At 35.7% G+C, this 26674-nt stretch overlaps 1 protein-coding gene across 4 annotated transcripts in view; it reads right to left on the bottom strand.

Moving 5' to 3' along the window:
* Window positions 1-26674, bottom strand: part of VPS13B (vacuolar protein sorting 13 homolog B) — a 430338-nt gene that overhangs the window by 110848 nt on the left and 292816 nt on the right. For all 4 annotated transcript variants that reach the window (XM_058033971.1, XM_058033980.1, XM_058033988.1 and 1 more), the window contains exon 34: window positions 8609-9311. In XM_058033971.1, the coding sequence (XP_057889954.1) occupies window positions 8609-9311 (703 nt within the window). The remainder of the gene's footprint in view (window positions 1-8608; window positions 9312-26674) is intronic.

Below are 26674 nucleotides of genomic sequence, written 5' to 3' on the forward strand. Positions count from 1 at the left end.
AATGCTATGAGAGCTCAGGAACAGAGCATGACAACAGTGCTGTTGTACCATTCCCTTGGCAGCTTCCCTCAATAGCTAACCAGTAGCTATTCTTGGGCACCACCTTGAATGGTGCTCCTTTGATCAGTCTGTGATACTACAGAAGTACATTAAAATTAAATCCATCCAAGGGCTATTCTGGCCTTCATTTTCCACATATCACACATAGGAAAAACAGTTGGGTAAAAAGGCTTTTTAATCTTTAGGGACTCATGATCTTCATTATGAGCAGTCTCAATTCTGGTATTATGGTCTTAAATTATAAATAATCAGTCATTGTTTATTATGAAGTCTGCTATGTTACTCTGTCTCATCCTCAACTTAAGGAGATTTTCTTGAAGCTATTCTCTCCTTTTCAGTCATTTAAAACTGCTATAATTGCTTTGAGTTTTGCTGAATAAATTCCTTTCAGGAACAGGATTTACATACTCACTGTTATAGTCAACATATGGTATTGTGGTATCACAGTCATATGTGAACTGGGTATATAAAGCCAGCTTTGGAATTTGTGTTTCTTGACCTTATCATGTGATTCATATAAAACTTGGCACATATGAACCCTTATGTGATTTCAAAGAACCTACTGAAACCAATTGATCATGACTTTAGATCTATATGGAAAAGATCAAAAGTTAGCACATTCTTTTGTTTTTATTTGATCAATTTTCAGGCAATGACTTTACAGCAGTATTTTTACTGTATGGCATATACATTACAGCCTTTTCTTCCTTCTATTCCTGCTACACATTTATAAAGTCAGCTCTCAACAGTTATTTAATAGCTGTCATTGCATACAACAGATCTGTATATTTTCCATGAAAATTTTCACATTTTTATGATTCTTAATCCTTTTCTTTTAATTACAATAACCAGAGTAGTGTGGCACACTCCCTTTTCTATAGTAACTCTTTTAGGGAATATCTTGTTGTGTCTGGCATTTCTCTAGTATACTGAAAATACTTCTACTACTACTACTGTTACTCATCATCATCACCATCATTATCCTCTTTACCACCAAGGTACACATTTTTTCCTAAACACAGATTTATAGCTGTTCTGAACAAGGATCTCTGAGTTGGATCTATAAAATTATATCTTGTTTTGTGCTGGTAGACATCATAAGCAGCTAACATTTTAACATTTTCCAGAATATACAGTGTAAAGCATTGTAAAGATGACTGAATATTGCTCAATGAACATCACTGAATTGATTAAATTCATCTCTAAATTACAGTTCCTCTGTAAATATTAATATAAACATTTAGGTGTACTAATAGGGCACAAAACACTGCAATATGCCATTAATTAGTCTCATTTCTGGAAGATATCATCATATACTGTATATAGCAACCTATATCTTCTACCAGCTTTTCAGAAAATCCACTACATTTAGCTGAACACTTCTTTTGTAAAACACACTTACAGGTAGTTTTATTATCCTAAGATGGGTTCACCTTATTAAATACCTAATAATTATTTCAAAGTTGTAGCTCTTTCAAGCAGAAAACATCTCTGATAAAAAGAACTTACACAGCAGAAAATCCCTCTGTGACATATTTCATTAACTACACAAACTCCCCTCGGGCTACTGGGAGCTGCAGCACTTAAGTACAGACAAAAAATAAAGTAACCATGGGATTCTCAGGAGATTTTTTTGCTCTGTCATGTCTCCAAGGAGTGCAACACTGTCATCACCTGGGGCACTGCAGGACTGGGATATGTGAATAATAAGGACTCCAAAATTTACATATTAGGTACACAACACGAAAAAACCTCAATGCACAACTCCAACAAAATACATTACTTTTAACCCAGCACTGGTTACTGAGTTCAAGCATTTTTTTTTAAGTTCAAGTGAAACTAATTTTGGAAGCAGGAGTATTGCATTGACAATTTTGCATCAGACTGAATAATATCAAAGGGCCATGCAAAGAGCCAGCGTGAGTGCTTCCAAGCCCATAGCACAGAGTTAATTTGGAATCTGGGTAACAGACTTGATTGCCCAGCCAAATAGTCCAGTTTTAAGTTTTTATGTAATGATATGAAAGCTAAAATCCAGAGGTTTCAAAATTGATTATGCCTGTGTATATCAAAAACTCGAGGAGAGTTCCAAATAACATGTATGAGGGTAAGACAAACATATATCTCAAGGGTCAAACAACCAAAAGATGACCCTATTAAAATATCTTTGAAGGTAGAAAACAGCCCATGCATCTTCAGAGGATCAAGAATCAGGAAAGGAATAATGCAATATCAGTCCATCAATCCCTATGCCAAAATCACAGGAAATATAGAAGCAACTGAACAAAAAAAAAAGAATTTTAGAATGAGAAGTGAGGAATTCGTGATGAGAAGAGCTATTAGAAAAAGGACTCTCGTCTCTCAAGGAAATGATGGAGGCATTCAGAATGTTTAAAAATACACTTGACAGAACACTATAAAATATACAATTGGGAACAATTATGCATCAGCAGGGAACTGGTTCTGAATAATGTATTATAATAGGTCATTTCCATTTCCATTTTCTATGATTCTCCCAAAAATCAACACTTAAATTTGCAGTTATTTGTATAAAGAAAATGCTGGAGAAAACCCAGGGGATGCATATATAAGTAAAAGGAGAGGCTAGAATTACTCCACAGCAAGCCAAGATAGAGAAAAGAAAGGACTGAGAAGCGAGAAGCAGTGAAGATGGCCAGAAATTTTATCCTCTACACCGTGTGAAAAATTTGTCTGCGGCAGCAGAAGAAAAACAGTGAGACAACTATCACAGATCAACAAAACTTTAAATTACCAGACTGTAATTTAAAATCTGTAAGACTGAGAAGGTGAAACCTTCAACAGAACCACATTTACCTTCTTCCTCCCCTCTAAAATAAAAAGTAAAAAAAAAAAAATCTAAGCCACTTTTAGCCTTGCTGAGATCCAGACCTCAGCTCCAAACTTCACTTTATGAAATATCTTCCTAAACTTGATTTGAATTTGCAAGCTTTTGATTTCACTGCTATCCCCTTGGTCTTCTGTTAACAGCAGACAGCAAACCCCAAACTTCTGAAGAGAACAGGGACTCAGGGGAAAGGAAACCAGCAAGGCAGGAGAAATTCTGCATCTTGAAGATTTTCATTCTCCACACTCTGTCTTTGTTCCTCTTGGTAGCTGACAGCCAGGCCAGCTGAGGGAGCAGAGGGGCCATCTGGGAGGCTTTAATGGGGAGCAGAGCCCCGTGGGCCCCGGGCAGGGGACAGGGCCACCGAGCGCGAGCGCGGCACGGCGATGCGGCCGCTCAGCTGGAACAATCCCCAGCCCAGCCGAGCACGGCAATGTGCTTTCATTTCAATGCATGAATCACATTTTGGTCTGCAGTCAATTTTAAAAGCCAGTATGATGCTGCAATCATCTCTGCATTTGAAACTCTGAAGTGGAACGTTTGGTCTTGTTTTCAAAACGGTTTCCACTGGAATTTAAAGAACACAAGTGGAAAAACATTTCTGCTAGAGTACTCACAAGTGCTGTGTCAGAAGCTCAAAAATGAGCACTTCAAGTAACCTGAGGAATGCACATTCCCAGGCCAATTTGGCTTTATGGGTGGGGGCTGCACTGCTCCCCCTCATCCATGACTGCAGATGTACTGGACAATAAATATACCCAGAGGGGAACAGGTGACAGCCCAGCAGAACTCCCTCCATGCCACGCTAGGAAACAGCCTTAAATCCTCGCTGTGCCATGTAGAAGCACAGGCTGCCACAGAGGCAGTGAATCAGGCTGCCCGCCAGAGCCAGCCTCTGCTGCTTTTCATGCAAAAGCCTGGAAAAGGCTTTCCATTAGATCAGAGGTTACATGTGGTCTTAGCTACTGCATCTGCTCTTCATGGACCCCCTGCCATCAAAGGCGTGGGTGTCAAATAAAATAAAATAAAATAAAAATCAAGAATAATTCTGGATGGCCCCACAATGACTGTTTTTTGCAAATGAGTGGTTGACGGAAGTTGAAGAAATTCCATGCATAACAGATATTTACTGAGAAATTTGTCTCCCTTGAAACAACCAAGCACCACAACCTCCTCTTTGAAAGTAAACAAACAAACAAATAGAAAAAAGATTTTTCAAGAATGCCCAGAGCACAGTGGTCAGGAAATGAGGCAATTTTGTATCTGGATTACATTACCTGAAACAAAGCAAATAAAGATTTAAAAAAAATATTTATAAAAGCAGTTTATGAGATTACATTAAAAACAATTGCACCCATTTTATTTAAGTAAAAATGGCCAAAACTCTGCTAGCAAAAAACTAACAGTTAGCAGATGCCTTTTTGTGTTAAATATAGGATGAGTATTTAATAAAAAAGAGTCATTTTACAGTATCTTTCAGTTTTTTTATACACAATCTTACAAATAAACTCAAGGAGCATCTAGTCTTTTTAGTGCCACTTATTAAGAAGTTAAAATTTATTCCATTAATTTATTTATTTTGATTTTAAGTTCCTGTACCTTGCTGTAGCATAACTGCAATCAAGCTGCACAATTACAAAACACAAATGAAGAAGTTTAGCACAACCATAATAAAACTGAGTTAACATTTCAACAACCTAATAAGTCTCCTCCTCCAAATTGACTTTCCAGTGGAAGTGGTTGTAGAGAGGACTGAGGAAGCACAACCATTGGGTCTTTGGCTCCCAGGCAGGCAAATGCTCCCACATGCAGAGACTGGTCTGATGGAAATGTGCTGCTACTGACTGATTATTAATAAACTAAGAATGCTGAACTTTTAAATGGCCTATTTCCTCCTATTTAATTCTCAAGTTCTTATTTCTTTTGTGCTTCAGAAATTAAGCTAGAAATAAATAGCACAGTCAGTGTTGGAATAGCCAAGTTCTTTGGATGAAATTTGGTGTTTCAGCCACTGTACAATGCACTGTCTCACGAGTGATAGTTTAATGTGCAAGATTGTGAATTTTATGCTCTATTCAAAACTAATAACAAAATCCTTGTCCCAAATAAAATACATATGGCTTCATAACATATAACATATAAAATCTTCATTTCTACATAATGTTCAAAGCAGTAAACCATCATGAAGCAGTAACCCTTAATTCTGTCACCAGCCCAGGACTAATTATTATTCTCTCTTCTACAAAGGTTTATAAAATAGACTGTCATCAAATTACCTATTAGAAGCATTTCTAAAGTCTAGAAAATCTTTGCTGACCTACAGCTAAATGACCTATTTCTTAGAAGTACACTATTGGGAGTTGAGGGACGTAAAGCACAACTAGATCCAGACTATCACGAGATTTTCTTTACCATAAAGTTTATTTGTGGAACTTATGTCAAACAAAAAATAAGACATTCCTAATTTCTCAACAGAATTCTGCATTTGCTTCTGCTTTTCAAAAATTTGAGGCTTGTTTCAGAATTGTAAATTATTTTCTTTTATAAAAACTGTAAGAAATGGCACAATATTTCACAAGATCTAAATCTATGGCTGTTGAATGAACAGTATTCAAGTCTTCAGAATTCCACACCAGAATTGGTAGAAAAAATTTTTAAAACTTTCCTAAAATACTCTTATGCAGTGAATATGCTGTAGAATGCATAGAATACATAGAATGATTTTAAATGGCAGAGATTTTATTTGCATGTTTTGAATGCAATGTAAATATTTCATATATAGCTGAACTACGTAAGTTTAACCATATTAGTTTAAGTAATGAGAAAACACTCCCATAGTTTTACCAAAAATCCTTATAACAATGTAATTTTACTTTTGCTCAGACAAGTCTCAATTTTTAGGCTGTGATCAAAATTTGCAATGTTATAGGCCTAAAGTTTTGAGTTGCTGCTATGCTGTTGTCTATCTACATAACAGGATGAGAAGCACACAATATTTTCATTTGGTCTATGATTTGGTTGTTTGTTTTTTTGTTTTGTTTTCAAGGGGGAATATGCTCCCTCAGTTCTTATAATCCAGTTAAAAATATCTTTTAAATTTATCTTATGTTCTCTTCCCCATTCTGTGTTAGATAACAGAGTTACTTGCATGCATATGTATATACACAAGAACAGTCTTCTAGAGAGGCTAACTGGAAATACAGTTTAGCAACATTCACTGCAATTTAAACACCATTTATGCCTTTTCCCCACTCTCCAGTCCTTGATACACAGAGAAATAAAGGAATATAGAGCATGTGTATCGTACAGAAGGAGAGAAATTAACTTGGTTCTTTCAAACAAACTTTATATTGTTCTTCATATGGATGATACATCTCTTTCAGACAAAACTATCAACAAATAATCACAATGCCAAGAAAAGTTGGTGTGATCAATAAAATCAACCACAGCAGCACAAAAAATGCCACAAAGAGCTCCTTATTCTGTATTATATTATATGCTATATATAGTGTGTGTGTAATATGTACACACACACACACAAACACACACATATATATAATACATACAGTTCATGGCCATTTTCCCTCTAATATGTATTAGAAATGAAAAATAGAAATTTCCAAAACCAACATGTTACTATAGTGGTATGATAACGTTAATCCTAAATTATTGATTACCAGCACAGCAGGTGTTCCTAAACAACAGGCAATAAAAACTTTATACTACCTTCTTTGCTGAGTGAATTAGTGTATAACTGGAAGTGTGCCTTAATTTTATTAACTTATTAATACATTTAGGATGGTATTTTTAGGTACTAGCACTTTAGCAACCACCTCTCAAACTCTTTTGACAAGAGGGCTACTGCATTGGCAGCAAGCACAGGATTCTGTGATGTACAGGTATTTATTTACTGCCCACAAAGGCAGCATGAGACCGGAACTTCTGCCTTCACGTAACGTCTGAGTCCTATCTCCACACTTCTTTGCATTTGCCTGACATGGAAACTTGAAGCCAAAGAAAGGGGTAAGACCCATGTATGGCTAATCTTTACTCTCCCAATGAGCAACCTGGCAACCTGTGGTGACTGAGGAGCTCTCAGGCTCTATGCTTCTACTATCTTTATTATTTAGACTTCTTGCTCTCTGATGCACTTTCAAGTTATAAGAAGATTTTATTACAGCTTGTGTTTTGTAGAATTGCTGCCATAGACATGAAGATGGTGAAAGACTTCAGGAGGTAATCGTAGAAGCAGAATAGACAGAATTTTGCCCAGTTCATTGGTGGTGGCAGCTTGTAGCAAGGACATGCTTGAATGTCTCAGACATGAGACATGAAGAAGTCCTATTGCATCTTTCCAAAGCACTAACTTAATGAAGATGTGATCTTAGACCTACTCCAAGCTTCCTTCAAGCTTTGCTTTGTGAGTTTGCTTCACATTAATTGCTGCAATAACATTTTACATAGTACGTAAGAAATACACATGAGAATCTGGAGTTAATCAAATTCATGACACAATTGTGTTTCATTCAAGGCAAGACAGAACAGGAACAGCAGAGAAAGACAAAACCAGAAGGATTAATAAAATGTAGCAGAGAACAAATCTCCTTCTTTTAAGTATCTTTTCTTACGCTGCGTAATCTTTTTCACTGTTTAATTCCTCTTAAAAGTTCCACTACAATTCAGATTTCTGAGAACTGATTGCATTTTTAGTCCTTTGCAAAAACATGTTATTTTAATGCTAATTTTCAAAAGATACAATCTTATTCAGCAAAGATTGGGTAAAGCTGCACAGAAAAGTATACTACTGTTCACAACTCCTGTGCTGGAAATACTATCAAGGAAAAACTAGCAGTACCCACAGCTCTCATTCAGAAAACAATTTAAAACCCCATATCCTTCTGGCTGTTTGTTTATTTGCATACTCATTAACATTTTTTGGGGTAACACTCCATAATGATAAAATAAAATCAGTATACCCTGTACTGACTGCTAGACAAATGAATTGCAATCATTTGATTTCTCTCTTCAGCAGTACAGATAAGGCAGAAAAAGAATATTTCAGAATATTTTCTACTGAAGAGCTGTTTTGACATCTCTCATTATAAACTCTGCATATGGAATTTTAAAAAAAGTGCATTTTTTAAGAGATGGAATTTGCTGCAAAACCCTCTTGCTCAATTGAATGAAAACTTAAAATGAGATCTCTTGATGCTGTTTGAAAGATCAGTTAATTTTTTTACAGCTTATGTCCAAAACACCAGGTGATTCTACAGTGTTTACCTTTACATTTTATTGGTGGGCTGGTATAGGAAAATATTGTGACATTCAGTCATAAAAAATGCTCTTTATGAAACTACCTTGGCCTACAACCTTTACTTTCTTAGAAAACTTTGAGAAGTTACAGCAATGCAACAACCCCTGCCACAATCTGGTAATGAGAAAGCAGTACTAAGAAACAGGAAGAACTGGTTGCTAAAAGGTTAGATCTTAATTAATTTCAAACATTTTACACACTTAACTTGCTTCAGCTGTGAGGCACAATCCTAAAAATATGTATATTTAGTGATTGATATTTAAAGATGTCCTGAAGTTCCTGAGCTGTTTTCCACCACCCTCTGTAACTTCTGAGACGTGCAATCATTTTCATGGTTATAACCAGGACTGGATGTTAAATGCTCTTACCTGTACACTTGTAGTCTGAGGTGACTCCTTTAAGGCCAGCATCAAACACTGATATTTCTACTTTTTGCTTCCTGTGGTGGCAGCTGAGGAGCACAGAGGGCTGTGACACAACCAGGTAGAGAAATGGCTGGAGCTCTATGTCCCCCGCTCCGCGGCGCCCAGGCTGCCGTACAATCGTGATGCCCAGGGCTTGGCGAGCAGATGACCTCGTGGAAGCGTGCAGGCTCTCCAGTGACAGAAGACCTGGTTTCCTGCCAGCAGACAGGGGAGGGTTACTGTTCAAAAGATCGTCTGCTGTGACAGAAGAGATGCATGGCTGACTGGGCTTCTTGGTATCATGGCTGCTGCCTGAGATGGTTTCTGGAAGGTTCAAGGAGCTCTTGCTTATCTTCTCACCGTCTTTCTGATCTTGCACTGGTTTTGATTTAGGTGAGGTAGTGCATGAGTACGTCATCAATGAGATTCGACTTGCTGTGACAAAAATGTCAAAGGGAATGAAGTTGAGGTTCTTCACGATAGAGGACTGGCGGGAAGGACGGGCAATGCGGTGCTGGCTGGTGCCACTGTGCTGCTCGATCTGAATGATCCTGATCTTAACACTGTCGCTGCCAATTCCACTGTCCTGAGCCCCGCTGTAACGGGAACAAGTCTCAACTGTTCCTCCATCAGCCACATCCATCTTCTTCTGTTCTTGCTTGGAAACCTGCAAAGGAAAATGCTATATTAACTTCTGATATCCATATTCCAGCTATTTCCACTTCAGTCACAGCAAAAAAATCACTACATAAACATGATGTCAAAAGAGAGAATTATAAAAAAAAAAAATCCGCCAAGTTAACTTTAACACAGTAATCACTCATGAAAACACAGCAGGTGTCTGTTCCAATGAAATGATGACTCACAATAGCTGAAGAGCCAAAAAAAAGTAAAAGTGAAAAAAAATAACCAAGCAGTAAGGATTTCTAGGGCTGGAAAATATTTTAAAAATTTAAACTTTTCATTAAAAAAACTTCAAAGTATTTATAAGAAATTTATAGATTAATATAAACCCATATACCTATGAAATAATGTATTGCAAATAAAAGCTTAATTAGAATTGTTTTCCAATTCTGAGCACTGATGCTCAAAAAGTCACCTCTGTCACTAAAATTCTGTACTGTAATTAGATGAAATGGAGCATAATAATAATCCACTACAAAGACTAAATGGAAATTATAATTTGAAATGTATTGAAAAATATATTGTAGAAAAATAGTTTTCTTAACGAGTCATGGAAGGCAGGTGCCTTATATAAAACACTAAGGTTTAAGGAAACATGAAAACTATCTGAAGACTATCTCGGTGAGGGGAATGAGCTCTTAGCTTACCAAGGCTAGATAGGGTATTGGCTGTGACATTCATAGTGTTTCATGTGAGAAATCATTGCATATAGAAATATTTCAAAAAGAAAACATACACCACTGACAAACAAAAAGAGTGCAAGACTGAAATAAAAAGTTGCAAGGCTGTGTCCAGAGACCTTATTGTCCAAACTCAAGAGACAGAGATATCCCGAGACAAAGAAGTACTTCAGTAAAAAACACTTTCAATACTGCTCATGAAACAAGTAGAAATTCTATCAAAACCTTGAGGACAAGGTAGGGAGCATATACTAAAATATGTGGCAAAAAAAAATCTGCAAAAATTCAATAATTATTGATATATGGCTAATTACTCAGATTCATATGAAGGTTAAAGTCATACATTCACCCCGTATAACTTCCACAGCACAACTAACACTTCCATCTGTGCTACTGCGATAGAGTTTCTGCTCTGCTCTGTACAGGAGCTAACACAACAATTGCCCAACTCGGCTGGATTCCTAACCCATCTAGCCCACTACAGTGTTCTCGACAGCACCAGGAGGAAACTCTGTTAAGAAATACCAGACACTCTGTCCACATCCTGCAATCTGCTCCTCTACAGCTCCTGCATGTAGGATGCCAGGGGTACATGTTTGTGTGGTCGTTTTAGTAACCATTTCTGGGCTTCTTGTCCATGAATTCATCCACTTCCTTTCTGAACACACTGACACTGTTTGCTCTTCACAACCTTCGGGGGCAACAAGTTCCAATTTTTTTTTTTTAATTGTTTTAAACTATCTCCTCTGAGTGACATTGTTTTCCCCCAACCTTTTGTAGCATATGAATTGTTCAAGTCCACATTCAGCTTCATTAGTGCTGTTATGACTTTGTAAAGTATGACCACAGCCCCCCTCAGCCTTCTCCTCTTCAGACATTGAAATCCCAGCCTTTTTAGTCCCTCCTCACAAAGGTGCTCCAGCACCTTCAATCTTTTTAGCCTCCCTTTTCTACTTCTATAACTTCACTATGGCCTTCTTGAGTACTCTATGAAGCACCCAAGAAGTGGAACCACTGCAGTTCTCTACAGAAGTGAAATGCTTCTTCTGTCTTGTTCTCCATCTCCATCCAGATGTCCAGTATTTCATTAGACTTTTATGGCTGACGCTGCACATTGACTCAATGACTTAATTTCTTCATTGCAGGACCCATTTCAGTAATTTCTTCTTATCTTGTCCACCCAAATGAATCTTCAAAAAGTGAAATACGAACTAGGGCAAACAGTACCATAACTTCCTCTTCAAAAGAGAATAATGAATTAAAAATAAATAATTAAAAATGAATAATTTATCAGCAACTTAACAATAGGAATAAAGGACAGTGAATTTCTCATTTTCCTCAAATTTATATGGTCTTTATGCAGCAATGTATTAGATTCTACATGTATTGCAGAAATTGGGTTATGAGGGAGGTAAAGAAAAGCAGGCTTTTAAAATCTTCCTTTATATTGTGCTTTATGGAACAAAGGGAGCAATCCCCTCTCATTTTCTTTAAAGGAATGAACATATTAGAAAAAGTATTACAGAGGAAATCCTAAACCAGAACCATTAACTAGCTGAGATTTTCTTTGAAAAGGTTTTTGCCAGCTCTGGTTACAATCTTTTCAGATTCACTCATGTACATATTTTTCAAATAACCAATAAAATTCTTTGTGGCTGTTTTCTATGGCAGACTCATATCACTGACTTGTAAATGTGATATCACTTTTAATGCTGCCTCTGTAAAAATAACTAGAGACCATTTTAATGAATCACTACATTGTGAGCCAAGAAATCCTCATTCTTCCTGATATCCTAGCAAAGTTATGCTATTTACACCTCAGCCTCTCTGCCTGGCAAACTATAAAGTGCTTCACCCATATCCTGCACTGATGGCACTTCCAAAATTGGTACAGATGGTATCAATTGGTACAGGTAAGGCAGAAAAAGAATATTTCAGAATATTTTCCACTAAACAGCTATTTTGACATCTCTCATTATAAACTCTGCATATGGTATTTAAAAAATACACATTTTCATTCCTCATGTGCTGAGGGCAAGCAGAAAGAAAGGATGGAGCTGTGAAAAAATCTTGCCACATCATTTCATGGAAATGCTGCCTGTAATTAAGTTGAGGGTATATGCTGCTAAACCCAGAAATTTTTAATTGCTACAAAGACATCAGTTAAGTCTGATGAAAAACGTTTTCAGAAGGCATGATTCAGTGGTGAACGACACTCTTATGGTTACTACATGACATTCTCTTGTTCTCCTCTATGCAGAATAAATTTCTGCAGCTACCTGACATTTAGGTTATGCATGACTTGGCCAGAGGAAATGAAAATACAGTGTCATCCACCAAGTGACAACCTTCCAGGGAGAAAAGCATCACATGTATATGATAAAGTGGAGGAAGAAATCACAGTACTTCTGGTTTCTGAATGGATCCTCTCTTCTCACACCTAAACAGATTTGAGTTGAAGCCTAGTTCTTTTCCTCTGCCTCTTTTTATCATTAAGTATTTATTAAATGTTCTGGTCTATACAAAGCACTTCTAGGAAGGTAAGAAAGTAGCTCTGTCTCCATCACCAGCCAGGCTATAGGTTCTCTGTGCAGACTGCTGCAAGGGTGCTAATTGCTCCCAACTGCCGAGTTTCCTGTTATGAGGACATTCAACTACAGAAACTTTACTGAGACTCCAAATCAATTCATGCAGGTCACTGAACAGCACTCAGAAGGCAATTTCTGCTCAGTATTAAGCAGTATGGAATATGAACCAGTGCCCAAAAGGTGAAAGACACCATATCCTATTACGGTTTTCCATGCCACCCGGTTTCACAATGAAACTTTGACTTATGTAGGGTCTTACCACATATATTATAAAGGTTGAAACACTTGGACAATGATTTGCAAGACAGCTGTACATAACACAACTGCGTACAAAATAAAAGTGCAGAAGTACTACTGGAACTTCTTGCATCAATTTCAGCTCAGTAGAGCATCAAGCCTTCCAACAATGTTTCAGAGTTAACCTGAAGATATGCCTAGTAATAAACTTGGGAAGCATTTAGGTATTCCTCTAATGGGATAAGAAGATGAGAAGGAACAATCTCAGTATAACAGCTCTAAAAGATTCTTTGCTTTGTTATGGAATAAATGGGCCAATACTTTAAAGATGTCAAGAACAGCAATATCATCTTGCTGTTAGCAAATGTAATGGTAACATTTATCATTGGGCTGTATAATATCAATTCTCTTACTCTTTACATAACCCATTTAAAATGAACAATAAAAGTTTTCTTTAATTAGCTACTGGTGTGCATTAACATGATCATGATTAAACCATAAAAACCAACCGTACATTACTCCGGTCCCCTATCCCATGTGGTTCAAATTATTTTAGTTGAAAATGTACTTTGAGTCCCTTTTAAAAGTTCGACCTTCTGCTTTCAGAGAATTAAATGCATATTACTATAGTGGAGAAGATAATGTTTCAGACCTCCAGGCATATATTAAACACACTGGCAGCACATTAGACAAAATGCTTTACTTATTAGATACTTCCTATTCTAAACAGTGTCATCAAAGGCTAAAAACAAAATCCATATAAAAGCTGCACAATGCTTCCACACAGAACCTGTGCCAAAATCCCTGTACTTTCCAGCTAATGAGGAAAGGATGTGTACTCTTAACATATGAATGTAAGATTTTCCAAGCATTCACTTTAGGAAACAGGACTATTGATTCCACATGGCTTATGTTAAATGAAACTGTATTGGTAAAATAACCTTTAAGATATTTGGCATGATAACTATAATTAAACAGTATTCAAAGGAATAAAACAAAAGGGAATTTGGTTCCACAATAGCTAATTAAAATAAAATGAAAAAACACAGCATGTCATCTATCAAGATAAATTGTTATTGTTTAAGAACTATTTAAATACTGTTAAAATATACTTTTAGATAAAATCTGAAAGGACTGGAAAAATATTTGTGGTTTAAAAATGGATAGTTTGGTGAAGAAAAAAAGTACAGGACGCTGAAATTTTAAGCTGAGATAATAGCTTTAAAGCCTTGAGCATAACCAGATGGTACTTCAATCAGAGGTATTCTACAGTTTCTCTGTCAGAATAAGTTGCAATATGGAAAGGTTTTCAATAGCTAGAAAAAACACATCAAGATGATAGTTTACTTCTTAGATCACTTCAGTGCATTTTCTTGTCCTTTCACAGTTATATATCCTATCAATACTACACACCATAGAAAAGGTGTTGAAAGCTACACTGGTAGCTGGGGAACTGTGGTTAATTCTTCCTTTTCATGTGTTGAGATAGGTAACTTTACTAGCTTAACCTCTTGAGTTCACTAGGGCATATAGCACATATATCTACCATGAGAAAGGGCATGGAAATGGCATGGCCTGTACAACACACAGAGATAAGTACATCATAAAATCAAGGATCAATAAATAGATTTGCTTTTCAACATTGGAAAGTAGTCTCATCTAAAGTTACTGCAATTTTAACCAGGTAAGTCTTGTTTATTTTCCATTTCTGATCACAATATTGAGACGGTAGTGATGTCTTCAAAGTTTTTTACTCCATAAAAAGCAGGAATAAAATAAAAAGGTAAAATAAATTAAACAAAACAAATTAAAAGCAGGAATAAAAGAAAAAGGTAAACACAAAACCTAATACTTTAGACCAACAACTAACACATTTACCAAATCAAAGAGAAGCATTTTACAACAATTGGTAGAATTGCTACATTATATTTCCTAATCTCTCAAGAATTTTCAACAAAAACAATGTAAGCATGTGCAAATTTCACTATAAACATTTTAATGTTCTTTTTCTGGTACTTCACAGAATAATCCTTTAATTAATAGAATAACTGTAGGCAATATAATCTTTGGAAGTGCAGCTGCTCTAGAGGAAAAGCATCTACATCTGCATATTTTTTCCAGCTTCTCATATTAATTATGGTCATATAATGACACTATTGAAGTAAAATTTCCAGTCATTTCTTAACTCTGATCAAAACCCTTCAGCCAATCATGAGCTCATGCTTCACATTACATAAGTTATGGAAAGACTCACAAGTGTGAAACCACAAAATCAAAGTGCCAATCACATCTGCTCCATCACTGTTGTATGTGACCAAGTTTTATTCCTTTTTCTAAAAAGTATTAATATTTACATGGAAATAAAAATCTTGTCTAGTTGACAAAGTAAGTTACAGAAAAGGAATATGTTCCATTTTGGTTTTCCATTATGCTTGGACTGGAATTACAAAGGTAACACTGGATAATTTCTTCCTTGGTACTAAGTACTTCATCTACTGCATTGAGAAGTTTCCAACAGTTTGGAAATTTAGTTAATGTATCATTGTTATCTAATAGACCTTTGTTTGCCACATTGTTCTACTGAACACTCCAACTAAAACAATTATATTATGTTTTGCATATGAGTTACATGACTGAATTTAATTCTGACCATTATCAAAATTATTTTACAAACTGGCATATTAATTTCACATTGAAATATAATGAAAGATAAACATACAAACATACCTGTCTATTAAATTTTGTCCTCCAGTCTAATAAAGTTCCAAATTAAGACTTCAGTCCTCTTATTAAATCTAGACAGATTGCTTCTACTTGTATCAATCCAGCTGCAAAAAGAGTCCTTTATAAAATGAACCTAAAGCTGTCCTCCAAAAGGGAACTATTAAATCAAGCCAAAATGAGGCAACAAAAATAGCAGAGATGCCTGAAGTAGGTTTATTTCATAAAAGTCAAACGGGTTTTTTCCCTCTAAGGAGTTTTCTTTTCAAACAGAATCTGTTGCAAAACAAATGATGCCAATTTGAAGTGCAATTGTGTATATGAGCTTCTGGACCTACAGAATTACTTCAGAAGGGAACTGCAGTTTTCACAATACTGCAGGAATTACATGCAAGTTGTGATGGCAAGGAGCAATACAAACTCAGCTTCTTTGTGCAATGTTTTCCCAGCTCATCAAAAGTAAAGTAAGAGGCTACATTCTGTTAAACACTGATGCAAATATTCATAAATCAAAGCTGTGTTAGATGTTCCAATTGTAACAGGGATATCCAAGTGCTAAATCCTTCCTAACGCCAACAAAATTATTTTTTTCCATCTTAATACAAACAATATGTTTATTTTGCTACCCTGTGAAGGCCAGTAAGAAACTTGTGTTCAATTTTTTTTTTCTTTCCAAATAAAGGCTTTCAATTTAAAAAGACCAGGCTGGAATTTGGCAGAGTGTTTTTTCTTCACAGCCTTTTTTCATTACTATTTTTACTAAAAGCATTAGCTGTTTGGTGTTATTTTTCATATTTAAATTCAAAATTTAAGCTCATATCTTTGCTTTTTACAAAAAATATTGGCTTAAAACACACATTTATTTTAGACATGGTGAAGGTTTGCTGAGTTTTGCACACTTTCTTCTGTTTTTGTTTTTTTGTTTGTTTATTTTTATTTGATTTTGTTTTTGTTTTGTGTGGGGTTTTTTGCAGGGGAGTGAGGGTTGGGAGGGGGCACTGTTTTGAGTTTTTTCTCTATTTAAAGCCAAGAAACAGCATTTTTCCATGAGAGCCTTCTTGCATGTTTCATCTGGATATTTTCTAAAGCAATAGCTGAAACTTCACCCTGGTTTTGCAGACGTACAGAACAACCACGGGATCAGGCCCAGACAAGCAGAGGTTTAGGAAAGGCAGAGCCTGCCTGACCAAGCTGATCTCCTTCTACGACCAGGTGACCTGCCTAGAGATGACTGCTGATGTTGTCTAACTGGAATTGTGCAAGAAGACATTGAAGCGTTGGAGTGCATCCAGAGAAGGACAACTGAGCTGGTGAAGGGTCTAGAGAGTAAGTCCTACAGGGAGTGACTGAAGGAGGTGGGTTTCTTTAGTCTTCTACAAATGCCTAAAGGGATTGCAGCAAGGTCAGGGTCGGCCTCTTCTCCCAAGCTATCACTGAAAGTGTAAGAAAACAGTCCCAAGCTGGAGGTTCAGTTTGGACATCAGGAAGAATTTCTCCACTGAAACTGTGCTAAAGCATTGGAATGGACTGCCTAGGGAATTGGTGGAATCACCATCCCTCAAGGTGTTCAGGAAAGAACTGGATGTGGCACTCAGCACTATGGTTTAGCTGCCATGGTGGTGCTTGGTCAGAGGTTGGACTCAATGACCTTGACCTTGGAGATCTTTTCCTACCTTATTGATTCTACAATTCTTTGACATTCTCTAACATTTCATTATCAAGATTTTGGTGTCAGACTAATTTTACCAGTCTCAGTTACTGGCCCCATTTCCATGCAGTTTAAATAATTAAATTATATTAATATGGAAATATTAGAAATATCATTCACTATTATGACTTCCAAACATGAGAAATTTAACAAAGTTATTTACTCCCATTGGAGTAAACTTGGGATATTTTCCCATTGACTAATATTTAGCATTCTGTAAAATAAATGAAAATATGCAGAAGGAAGATGCCAAATATCTGGCAATAACTCAAACTGGAATTCAACAAAGCCTCAAAAGAAAAATTTAGGTATAATTTTCTAAGAGACAATGAATGACTGTATGAACAATAAAAAGTCATTATTGTAATGTGGTAAAGTAACTTGGTACTTGACTTTCATAATACAGACTCTATCTTCAACCTCTTAAATGAGTAACAGTAGAGTTAAATGAACTATTTCCAGAATCAAATGGTACAATCTTTTTCTTCATATATATGAGATACTTTACCCATTTTGAGCATTTTAAAGGCAATTAAATAACTAAAATAACTAAATCCACAGCAGATTAAAAGATTTCATGTACAGATGCTGCCTAACTAAACAAACTTCATTCTACATTATTTCCAGTAAGTCAGACTGAGTCAGACTACATGCTACGAACAGAAAAATCCACAGTGCAGGAGTCTCCAGTGAGAAATATTCAACTGCTGGCACAATACTGCTCAGTGAAACATGTGCTGGGATCTAGAGTGCCTCAGGTTTTAAAGCTGCTAGATGTCTGGAAAATTATCTATCTGTACCTTACTGCTTTTTTTCTTTTTCCTAGGTTGCTACATCTCACCTACATCAACTTGTACCTAAACTGATCTTTGACTAAACCATGTTTCAATTTGTTGAGAATATTTTAAAGTAAAGCACATGAAATGGCATGTGAACTAAAACCTACAAAATTAGTAATTCCAGAATATGTTTTTTTGGTAACAAGACCATGACAAAATATCCCCATTTTCAACAAGTTGTTTGTCTCAGCCTTGGTGTACAAGTCCATGCCAGACTGAATGTGTGTCTCCTCGTTTGTGCCCTATATGACAGTAAAACAGTTCAGGGTCTTGAAGCATCCAAAAAAAAATAATCCCAGGAAGAAAAAACAACAACAAACCAACCAAAAAACCTTTTGATTTTTTTGGCCTGTTCTGTTTCCTTCATTGGTTCATTGTACAATACAAAGCAGTGAAGTAAAAGGACAGACCACAGCCGCTCATCTTGGATTAACTTAAACATCAAAACTGCATCCTAAACCATGCCCACTGAATTTGTTTAAAACAATTAAATAAAAGAAAATGGCATTGGAGCAGGAATGAAAGGTCCAAAAGAGAAGCTCTAGCTCTGCAAGCTGCCTTCAGGGTGGATGACACACAGAGCTGCATCTCCAGTCTTCTCCAGCCCCATCAGTCTCAGTGCTGAGAGGCTGCTCCAAAGCACCCAGCACTCCAGTCATGATGAGAGTGGACTTTAAATCTCACTGGAAAATCAGGGGAGAACTATTGTGAGACACATCCTGCAGCAGTCTGACATTTTTAAAGCTTTTATCTGTAGTTCTATGATGCTATCGGCGCCATTCAAATTGTGGGTTGGTAACAACATTGAATTCCATCAGCAGGCCCAGATACAAACAGTTTACAAAGTTTACTTCTTAAAGAAAAACACTTCTGACCTTTACACGCTTCTGTATGATATTGCTATGAAGTACTATAATAAAGATGCAAAAAGACTGTGCATTTTACTGAATATTGTTTACATATACTGTTTTTCCATAGAAATGTTTTTCCAAGTTCAGGCCATGAAGTTCCTTTTCATTCACTAACAACTGCTGCTTTTTTGGTTTTGTTTTTTGATTTTTTTTTCTCTTTGTTGTTGAGTGTTATCAAAATACTTTCCTAAGCATTAATCTAAGTATGTATTTTAACTGGTCATAAATTAATTTGCTATGGTGGGCTTGCTCACAGACATACCTAGGAAATGACCCAATGAACCACCCAACCAAGACCAGCCTACTCAGAAATTACATTGTACAACAAGAATTTCATAGAAATACAATGGGTAAAACTTCCAGGTGTTCAATGTGTAATGAACGCTTACCTAGTGTGGAGAAGGCACTACTGCCTTTATAATGAACTTTGTCAAGAGAACGTAGAAGAGTTTTGTGCCCATCTCCCACTGAAAAAATAATAGTTTGGCAGCTAATTTATTTTTGATCCTGAATCTCTTTGGAAGGCAAAGAATCAGCCAAAAAGGATGATCTGTAGAGACCAGATAGCCTATCCTAGCAGAAAAGCAAAAAAGACACAAAAACTACTGCAAGAAAACAGGTGAACTAATGCAAACACACAAATCTAATTATCCCTGTAGCTCTGAAGAAAAAAATGCCCAGCTTTCTAAATGAATGTCTTAAATTACTGGTTTTCAGACAAATATCAGTTTTATGAAACTTGTACACAGGACCCCAACTCAGTAAAGCTTAACAGATTTTCAGTTTTAGGGATTCTCTAATTCAAACAGCTTCCAAACAATCTGAAATAGTTGTCACTGCTAATTTCTGAGAATTCTTTACTTTACTAAGTTATTATTCCTCCACTGTTTTGATGGAGAAAGTTAAAAGTAGTGGAAACCTTTACTTAGGATGAGTCAAGAATGAAACTTCCAGTCTTGATTCATACAATGAGTCACAGGTAATCTGGGGGGAAGGTACAGTCTCAGTGAAATGAAGAGCTGGAAACACTGCCTAGGAGCACGTACTGAGGAAAAAAGTGCTAATATGCAAGATTATTAAGCAAACCCATTAAGCACAGCAAAACCACCAAAGCTGCATACTATGTGTAAACAACTGAGAACTTTAAAATGTCTTCTCTCTAAGAAGGTAATGGCAGCCAATGAGCTGCAGAGGTAAGTTCAGAGAAATTAGAAATAGCTGCAAATCTGAATTAGATTCAGTACATGTTATTAGCATGATATGCATGACTCATACCAATCTTTAATCACAATGATAATCTGTGATTTCGCCATTTGATATAGCAACCAGTAATTCAATCAGATGGAAGATAGCTGTAAAAATTGAAGGATTGTCCAGCTCTTTAATCTCCTCCATACTCCTGAGAAATACTCCTCAATGTAAGTCAGTGTGATAACTACCTCTTCTATCTAAATGGGAATACCATCAGTACCAGATTAATATTATTTATCAAGGCCACAGACCCTATGCATGTACTTTGTAGCCCTGCCATCAAAGCACAATAAAAATTAGTTCACTGTAATTTTACTTAATCGGCTTTTGTGATAGGTGGCAGAATACATCAAACACATTAGAAAGAAATTAAACAGAGCTAGGCTCTTTATTATCCTTCCACTCTAAACACTGTGTGCCCATGAAGGAACACTGCTACTTTCTCTGCCCCACTCAACCAAAATTCAGTGCAATGTTCAAATGTTCAAGAAAAGTGGAAAATTATTATTACTGACACAAGTGAACTTCCCTGCAAGCAAGTCAGAACAAACAGAATTGTTGGGATTCAGAGAAACTCAGAACCCCACACAATTGCAGAAATTAATGCTGATGACCAGGGGAAGATTATTAACATTCAAAAACAATTGTCTACCTATGGAATCCTCAACTGAAGTGTAAAGTTAAAATTATACTCTTCCATTCAAAATATTTAGTTTTAGCTCAGCTATCTCAAAATCCTCATAGCATGACTATGGATGCAACTTGTGCAGCATTGCAAGGGGATGAATGAAACTGCAAAGCAATTAAAAATGTTAAAATGCACCACTTGCTTAGATTTCAAGTGCAAAACTAAATTGTGCATTTCTAAAAATTCCAGGCTAACACAGAACTCAGATCTATCACGAGACATTTTTGCTGTGTGAAAACTCTGTGCATCCACATAAATGCTTATGTCCTTTTGAGTAACCCTTATATGTTTTGCCTTCATGTCTGCAAAATGGACCCTTCCTCATATGGCTTCCTACTTTAGTGTGAATTTACTTCATCCCTAAATATTTTTTTTAATTGAAAAGATTTCTGCTTTGAAGATTCTTAGAAAAACCACATCAATTTTTCCAATATAAGAACAGCATCTAGGATTCTACTGGAATGAGAATGTTTGCTCATATGAAGTATCAAGAAGTACTGCACAGTCCTTCAAAAAGATACCTCCCAATTGGTTTTGGCAACAAAATCAAATGATGAGACAGAGCTTCCTAAGAACGGAAACAGGGTATGGCAATGACTCAAGACACTGGCAAGGACTTTATTTTGATAGCGTCCTTGAACTAACCAAAGTATCTGTTATTTTCAGGAAAACATCTGACAAGTGGCTATGTGGGAACCCAAGTACTGGTAAAGCTACCAGGAAAATGATGCAAGTATTATTCAGCTATTCCAGCTAGGGGTTTTTATTGGCATTCTCAAAAAGTTACACATTTGGCACTCTCTCTGACACTACTGAGCTACAAAATTATGTTTAAAACATATGAACAGCTCAATGATAAATATCATCAGAAGACTTTATTGTCACATACATTTCAAAAAATTTAGCCATTCTACAAATTTTAATCACTCCATAAAGCAATTAAATCTAGTAAGCCTACTTACTATCTAAGTGGATTAGATTAATCTGTGGAACAATCTTTACTAAGAAAATCAAGTTGTGCATGGTGCAAATTTTCTCCATTAGCTCTATGCATGTGTATGTATTAAATGTGCTAATCTAATTTTTTTACATGCCTTCATGTTACTATACATTTGGAAAAAACCACACAAATCAATTTGTACATCTTCCTTTGACATGCCATGGTTTCAGGCCATTAACATTAGCAGAAATAGAAAATATGTGCCACCATACAATTAAACCATCCCAAAAAGTTGCTGCTATAGAACCTAGATTTAAATGAAACTGATTCAGATATTTTATGGTTTCAAACATATTTAAAGCTGGATCTGTATTATGTCTGTTCATTGCTATATAAATTATTTAACTACACAGATTTATAAAAGGGCATGAACTTCTAACAAACATTTGATGCAGCAACATCACGTTTTGGATAGAAATATTCAACTTTGGATAGAAGCACTTAGATTTAGATCTGAATCAGTTTCATCTGAATAGATAGAACATATATTTAGATGAAACTGATTCAGATGCCACTCCATCACTAAGGTGTAATGAATAAAAAACTTCTGATTATAGATTGGCTTCCTTTTTTTTTTTTTAGTTTCAAAATTATAGTTATAAAAATTTAGTTATGAAATTGATAAACTATAAAATATAGCTAATTCTGCTATGCATACAACTGCTTGTAAATGGTACAAGGATACTGTTGCAGCTCTGACTCATGCAAATTAATTTCACAGGAAAAAGGAAGCACTTAATTCTGTCAATAATTCTGTCAATGATTCATTAGATGTTATATACAGAAAAGGCTATGCTCTCTTATGTTAAATTCACTACTATTTAAAAGAAAATTTATTCATGCAGGTATTTTTGTCACTTTTCAAAGAGTATGAAGACCTCATGAATTTCTGACAGAACAGACAAATGAATTTGTGAAAAAATAGCCATATTTGTTTCCTGACAAAATCTCAGGCATGAATAATGGAATGTATCATTCTACTAGACAGTCTCAGGTGATACAACATTACCTGAATCTGAAAACAGTACAGATGGCTGGAAAAATTAGGATGGCAGACAATATAATCACCAGCAGTATAATCAGAAAATTAAGCCTCCTTGCTTAATAAACACGACAGTACTAAAGTGGAATTCTGTCCTAAAGAAAATCAATATGAAACTAAGGAGAGTATCTACCCCTAGGTGATCAGCTGGTCCATCACAAGTCACAGAAGTGACTGAACAGTGAATATGGCCTACTACTGAATAATGGCTTTCCCTCAGTGACAATATCTGCTTTGGTTTGTCACCATACTTGTCCCGTTTTTTTACAAAACAATTAAAAATTAATTAATATTGAGACTTCTATTCTGCTTTCTAATTTGGATGAGAACAAAAAATATTATGTAATGTTTGAGGAAGACTGACATACAGGGTGACTATATTAGATTTATTTACTTCTAAAAATAGGGTAAAATTCATGAAAAAAATTGTTTCCTGTGAGAGGATTTCAGGGGAACAAAGTGAGCATTCTTCTCGTAAAGAAAACAAAAGTGAAAACCTAAATTTCTCACTGCCCACTGACTATGCCTTCAATTAATTCCTTACTGGCTTCTGTCCTTTCCCTTTACATTTCTCATCTTTCTCTTTAGGGAAAAAAATTATATTTCACTTTAAAATGAAGGAAATTACAGAATCCATGTGTTTACAATTCCTGCCAAGGATCAAGTTTTCCACACTACCTAGCAGGTGATGCTCCATGCAGGGAAGAAACCACAACTAGAGCTGTGTCTAAAGGCAATGTTGCCACAGCATCAAACTCTTCTGTACAGCAGCATTAGATGACTGAAAGGAGATGATTAGTGCAGATTAAAGAATGCAGAACCCTCAGCCTCACACCGTGTGACCCAACGCTGCGACTTCCCCCTCCTCGTCAGCCGCCTTAGGAAATCAGCACTGTGACACATGCAGTGTCACACTGTGAGAAAGCCAGAGCACGTGCTCTCTCACACTTCTTCTCCTCAGGGTCACTTTGAGCCACTGTCTTGCCTTCAGTGATTTTGTCCTGCATATGTGCCAACCACCAACTATACTTGCTATTTATGGCAAACCTGTAGCAATTCTTACACAGTTCATGGACTTCTATTTTTTTTTTCCTCAAAAATGAGGCAATATGATTTCTTGCATGTGTTCCAATAGAAAGAAAAGTTTGAGTTCTGGACCTTTTTAATAGCAATATTTTTATTATCTCTGTAATGAATACTTCAGATTATTTTAGTCGGTACATTAAATGATCAGAAATGATGAAGTTTTAAATTCACAAAACATTCAATTATTATTTTAATTGGATAAGAAAGCACAATTTTATTGAAGATAATTATAATAAAAATAATTCACAAGTTAACTTCAAAATATTGCTAGACAGGGTATGGAATACAGAGATTGTACAGAATGTTCACATCTTTTAGACAATATTACTAAGAGTAGTATGAGAGAATAAATGCAGTTCATTGAGCAGACACAAGAAGGTCTGGTTCAGATAATCAAGAACTGTAGGCTAAAAAAAATAAAAGTAGACTGAAACCCCACTTGTACTTAAAACTCATGCAAAAATAAATCTATCCCATTATGCTCTATTTTAAAACATCTGGAAAAATAGCAAAAGAGAGGAGAAAAAAAACCTGTTAACCTTAGTCTTTAACTAGTATTGATGGGAACATAGAAGAAAACCAACACTTCAAGGTTTCTGTTTGCTTTTTTCCTTTCTCACTCTAACTTTTTATTTTGCTGTTATTTTTCCAGAAAATAACAACAAACCCTATGAGAGTTTCCCCATTAGATTTGTTCCAGCATGGGAATCTTTAAACTACTGATATGAAGCTTCACATATTCTAGAGAAAAAATTTGTATTTTTCCTTTTGTTAACAATATGAAATATCCTTCTGTGTTGAAGCAAGGAATATTTGGAAGAATGTTATTTATGAACTTCTTTGTAGATTATTATATTGGGTAAATTCCTCCCCAGGTATATTTTATGCGAAATCTTGATATGCAGGAACATCTTATCACCTTAATTTAAGTGGTCACAGAAAACATTAAGGAAAATGTCATAGAAACTGGTCTTGAATCATGAAGTGCTTAAACAGCTATCAGATACAACTTTCCATTTTTTTCCCCCCACTTAGTCTGTGTGCTTGTGGACATCAAAAATCAGCAAGAAAACCTGGTTTCTTCCTAGCAAAAAGGAAATACACATTGAATCTGTAATTTCATGTCTGGTTTTACTGTACTAAGAATTCTTTACCTTGTCAGTTTAATATCTATCTTATTTAACATGTTTGTTGATCTTGCTCATCTACATAAATCCAAATGCTTACTGAAGAGACTCTTCGTTGTAAGATAAAAATTTTCTTAATTATGTATGTTAAAGAGAGACTATAAACACTTTTTTCCCCTTTATTTTTTGTATTTGCAGGATCTAAGCATGAAGATCTCTTCAAAGAGCCATTTTCATGGCAACAATCAGTTTGAACATTCGTTTTTTTCCCCTGTAATTCTAGGAGAGAAACTAAAGGTCACATCTTTACAGCAAAACAGATTTTCCTTTGTCTCCTACTTCTTAATTTTTCCTTTTCACATTCTAAGGACATTACACAGATTGACATGAAATGCAATTCTTCCTTATCAAAACTTTGTGAGCTTTTAGGTAATGGAAGTTGTTGTCTTTTACAAATCCATCTGGGATGTACAAGGCACAGTCTCAATTTGAAGCACACAGAAGTGGCCTCACTGTGCAGGAATGAAAGCATAAGACATTTCCTAACTCCAGTGACACAAATTAGAGCTACTTTGGAGATCTAGCTGTGGTATGTGCTTAGAAACTGCAGCTTTCTGCAATCCTTCTCAACTGTGAAAACAATTCTCTGGATATATTCCATTGTTTCCAAATCCATGAAACCAACACAGTGAGAATAACCAAGCCTAATTTTAAGCTAACCCTTGTCAAGTTGCTTGAGAACCTAAGTATTTCAAATCTGAATAATCCAAATTTTGTTACTTTCTCTTTACTTTGTTACTCCATTTCTGGTATCTGAAACTTTATATTTTGTAGCCTAGTTAGAAGCATTGTAATAGCTTACTCTTTGAAATGTACAATCATTAAAACAAGGAAGCTACAGTTACTAACTAATTCATGCAAAAAGGCAGTCCACAAATCCCAGGTCATGAGATTGTTTCCAATAATTTTATCAATAAACTGAACATATTAATTCCAGCTGCAATAAATTTGTGATTCTTCAATTAAGGTGGTGAAAATCCATGAGAAAGCCCATCATAGCCCAGGACATCAAAGTTATGGTAATAGATGCTGCATGACCTGCTATTCCCTGGAATGAAATTTCAAAGCTCTAAAACATGGGCAGAACTGAGCAGGTACACAAGACCTGATCAGGAATTGTGCAAGCTAAAAAAAATTTTAAAAATCTGAGAAATATTTTATTAGTTCATATTTCTATACCTACTGTTTCTGGGGCATTACTAATACCATAGACTAAGCTAGCTCTCTTTTCACTCACTACAACAAATACCAAAGGCATAATGAAAAAAGTTTTGAAACCCTCAGGAAGTTATTTTTACACAGTATTAGCTTTTTTGATGTGCCAACACATTTCAGGATATCAAGACATACCTAAATTCAACTGATTTGTATAAAATATAAAAACCAAGAATGTTTTGGCTCTTGAACA

Source organism: Melospiza georgiana, chromosome 1 (assembly GCF_028018845.1).
Source record: "Melospiza georgiana isolate bMelGeo1 chromosome 1, bMelGeo1.pri, whole genome shotgun sequence".
In the NCBI taxonomy this organism is placed as follows: domain Eukaryota; kingdom Metazoa; phylum Chordata; class Aves; order Passeriformes; family Passerellidae; genus Melospiza; species Melospiza georgiana.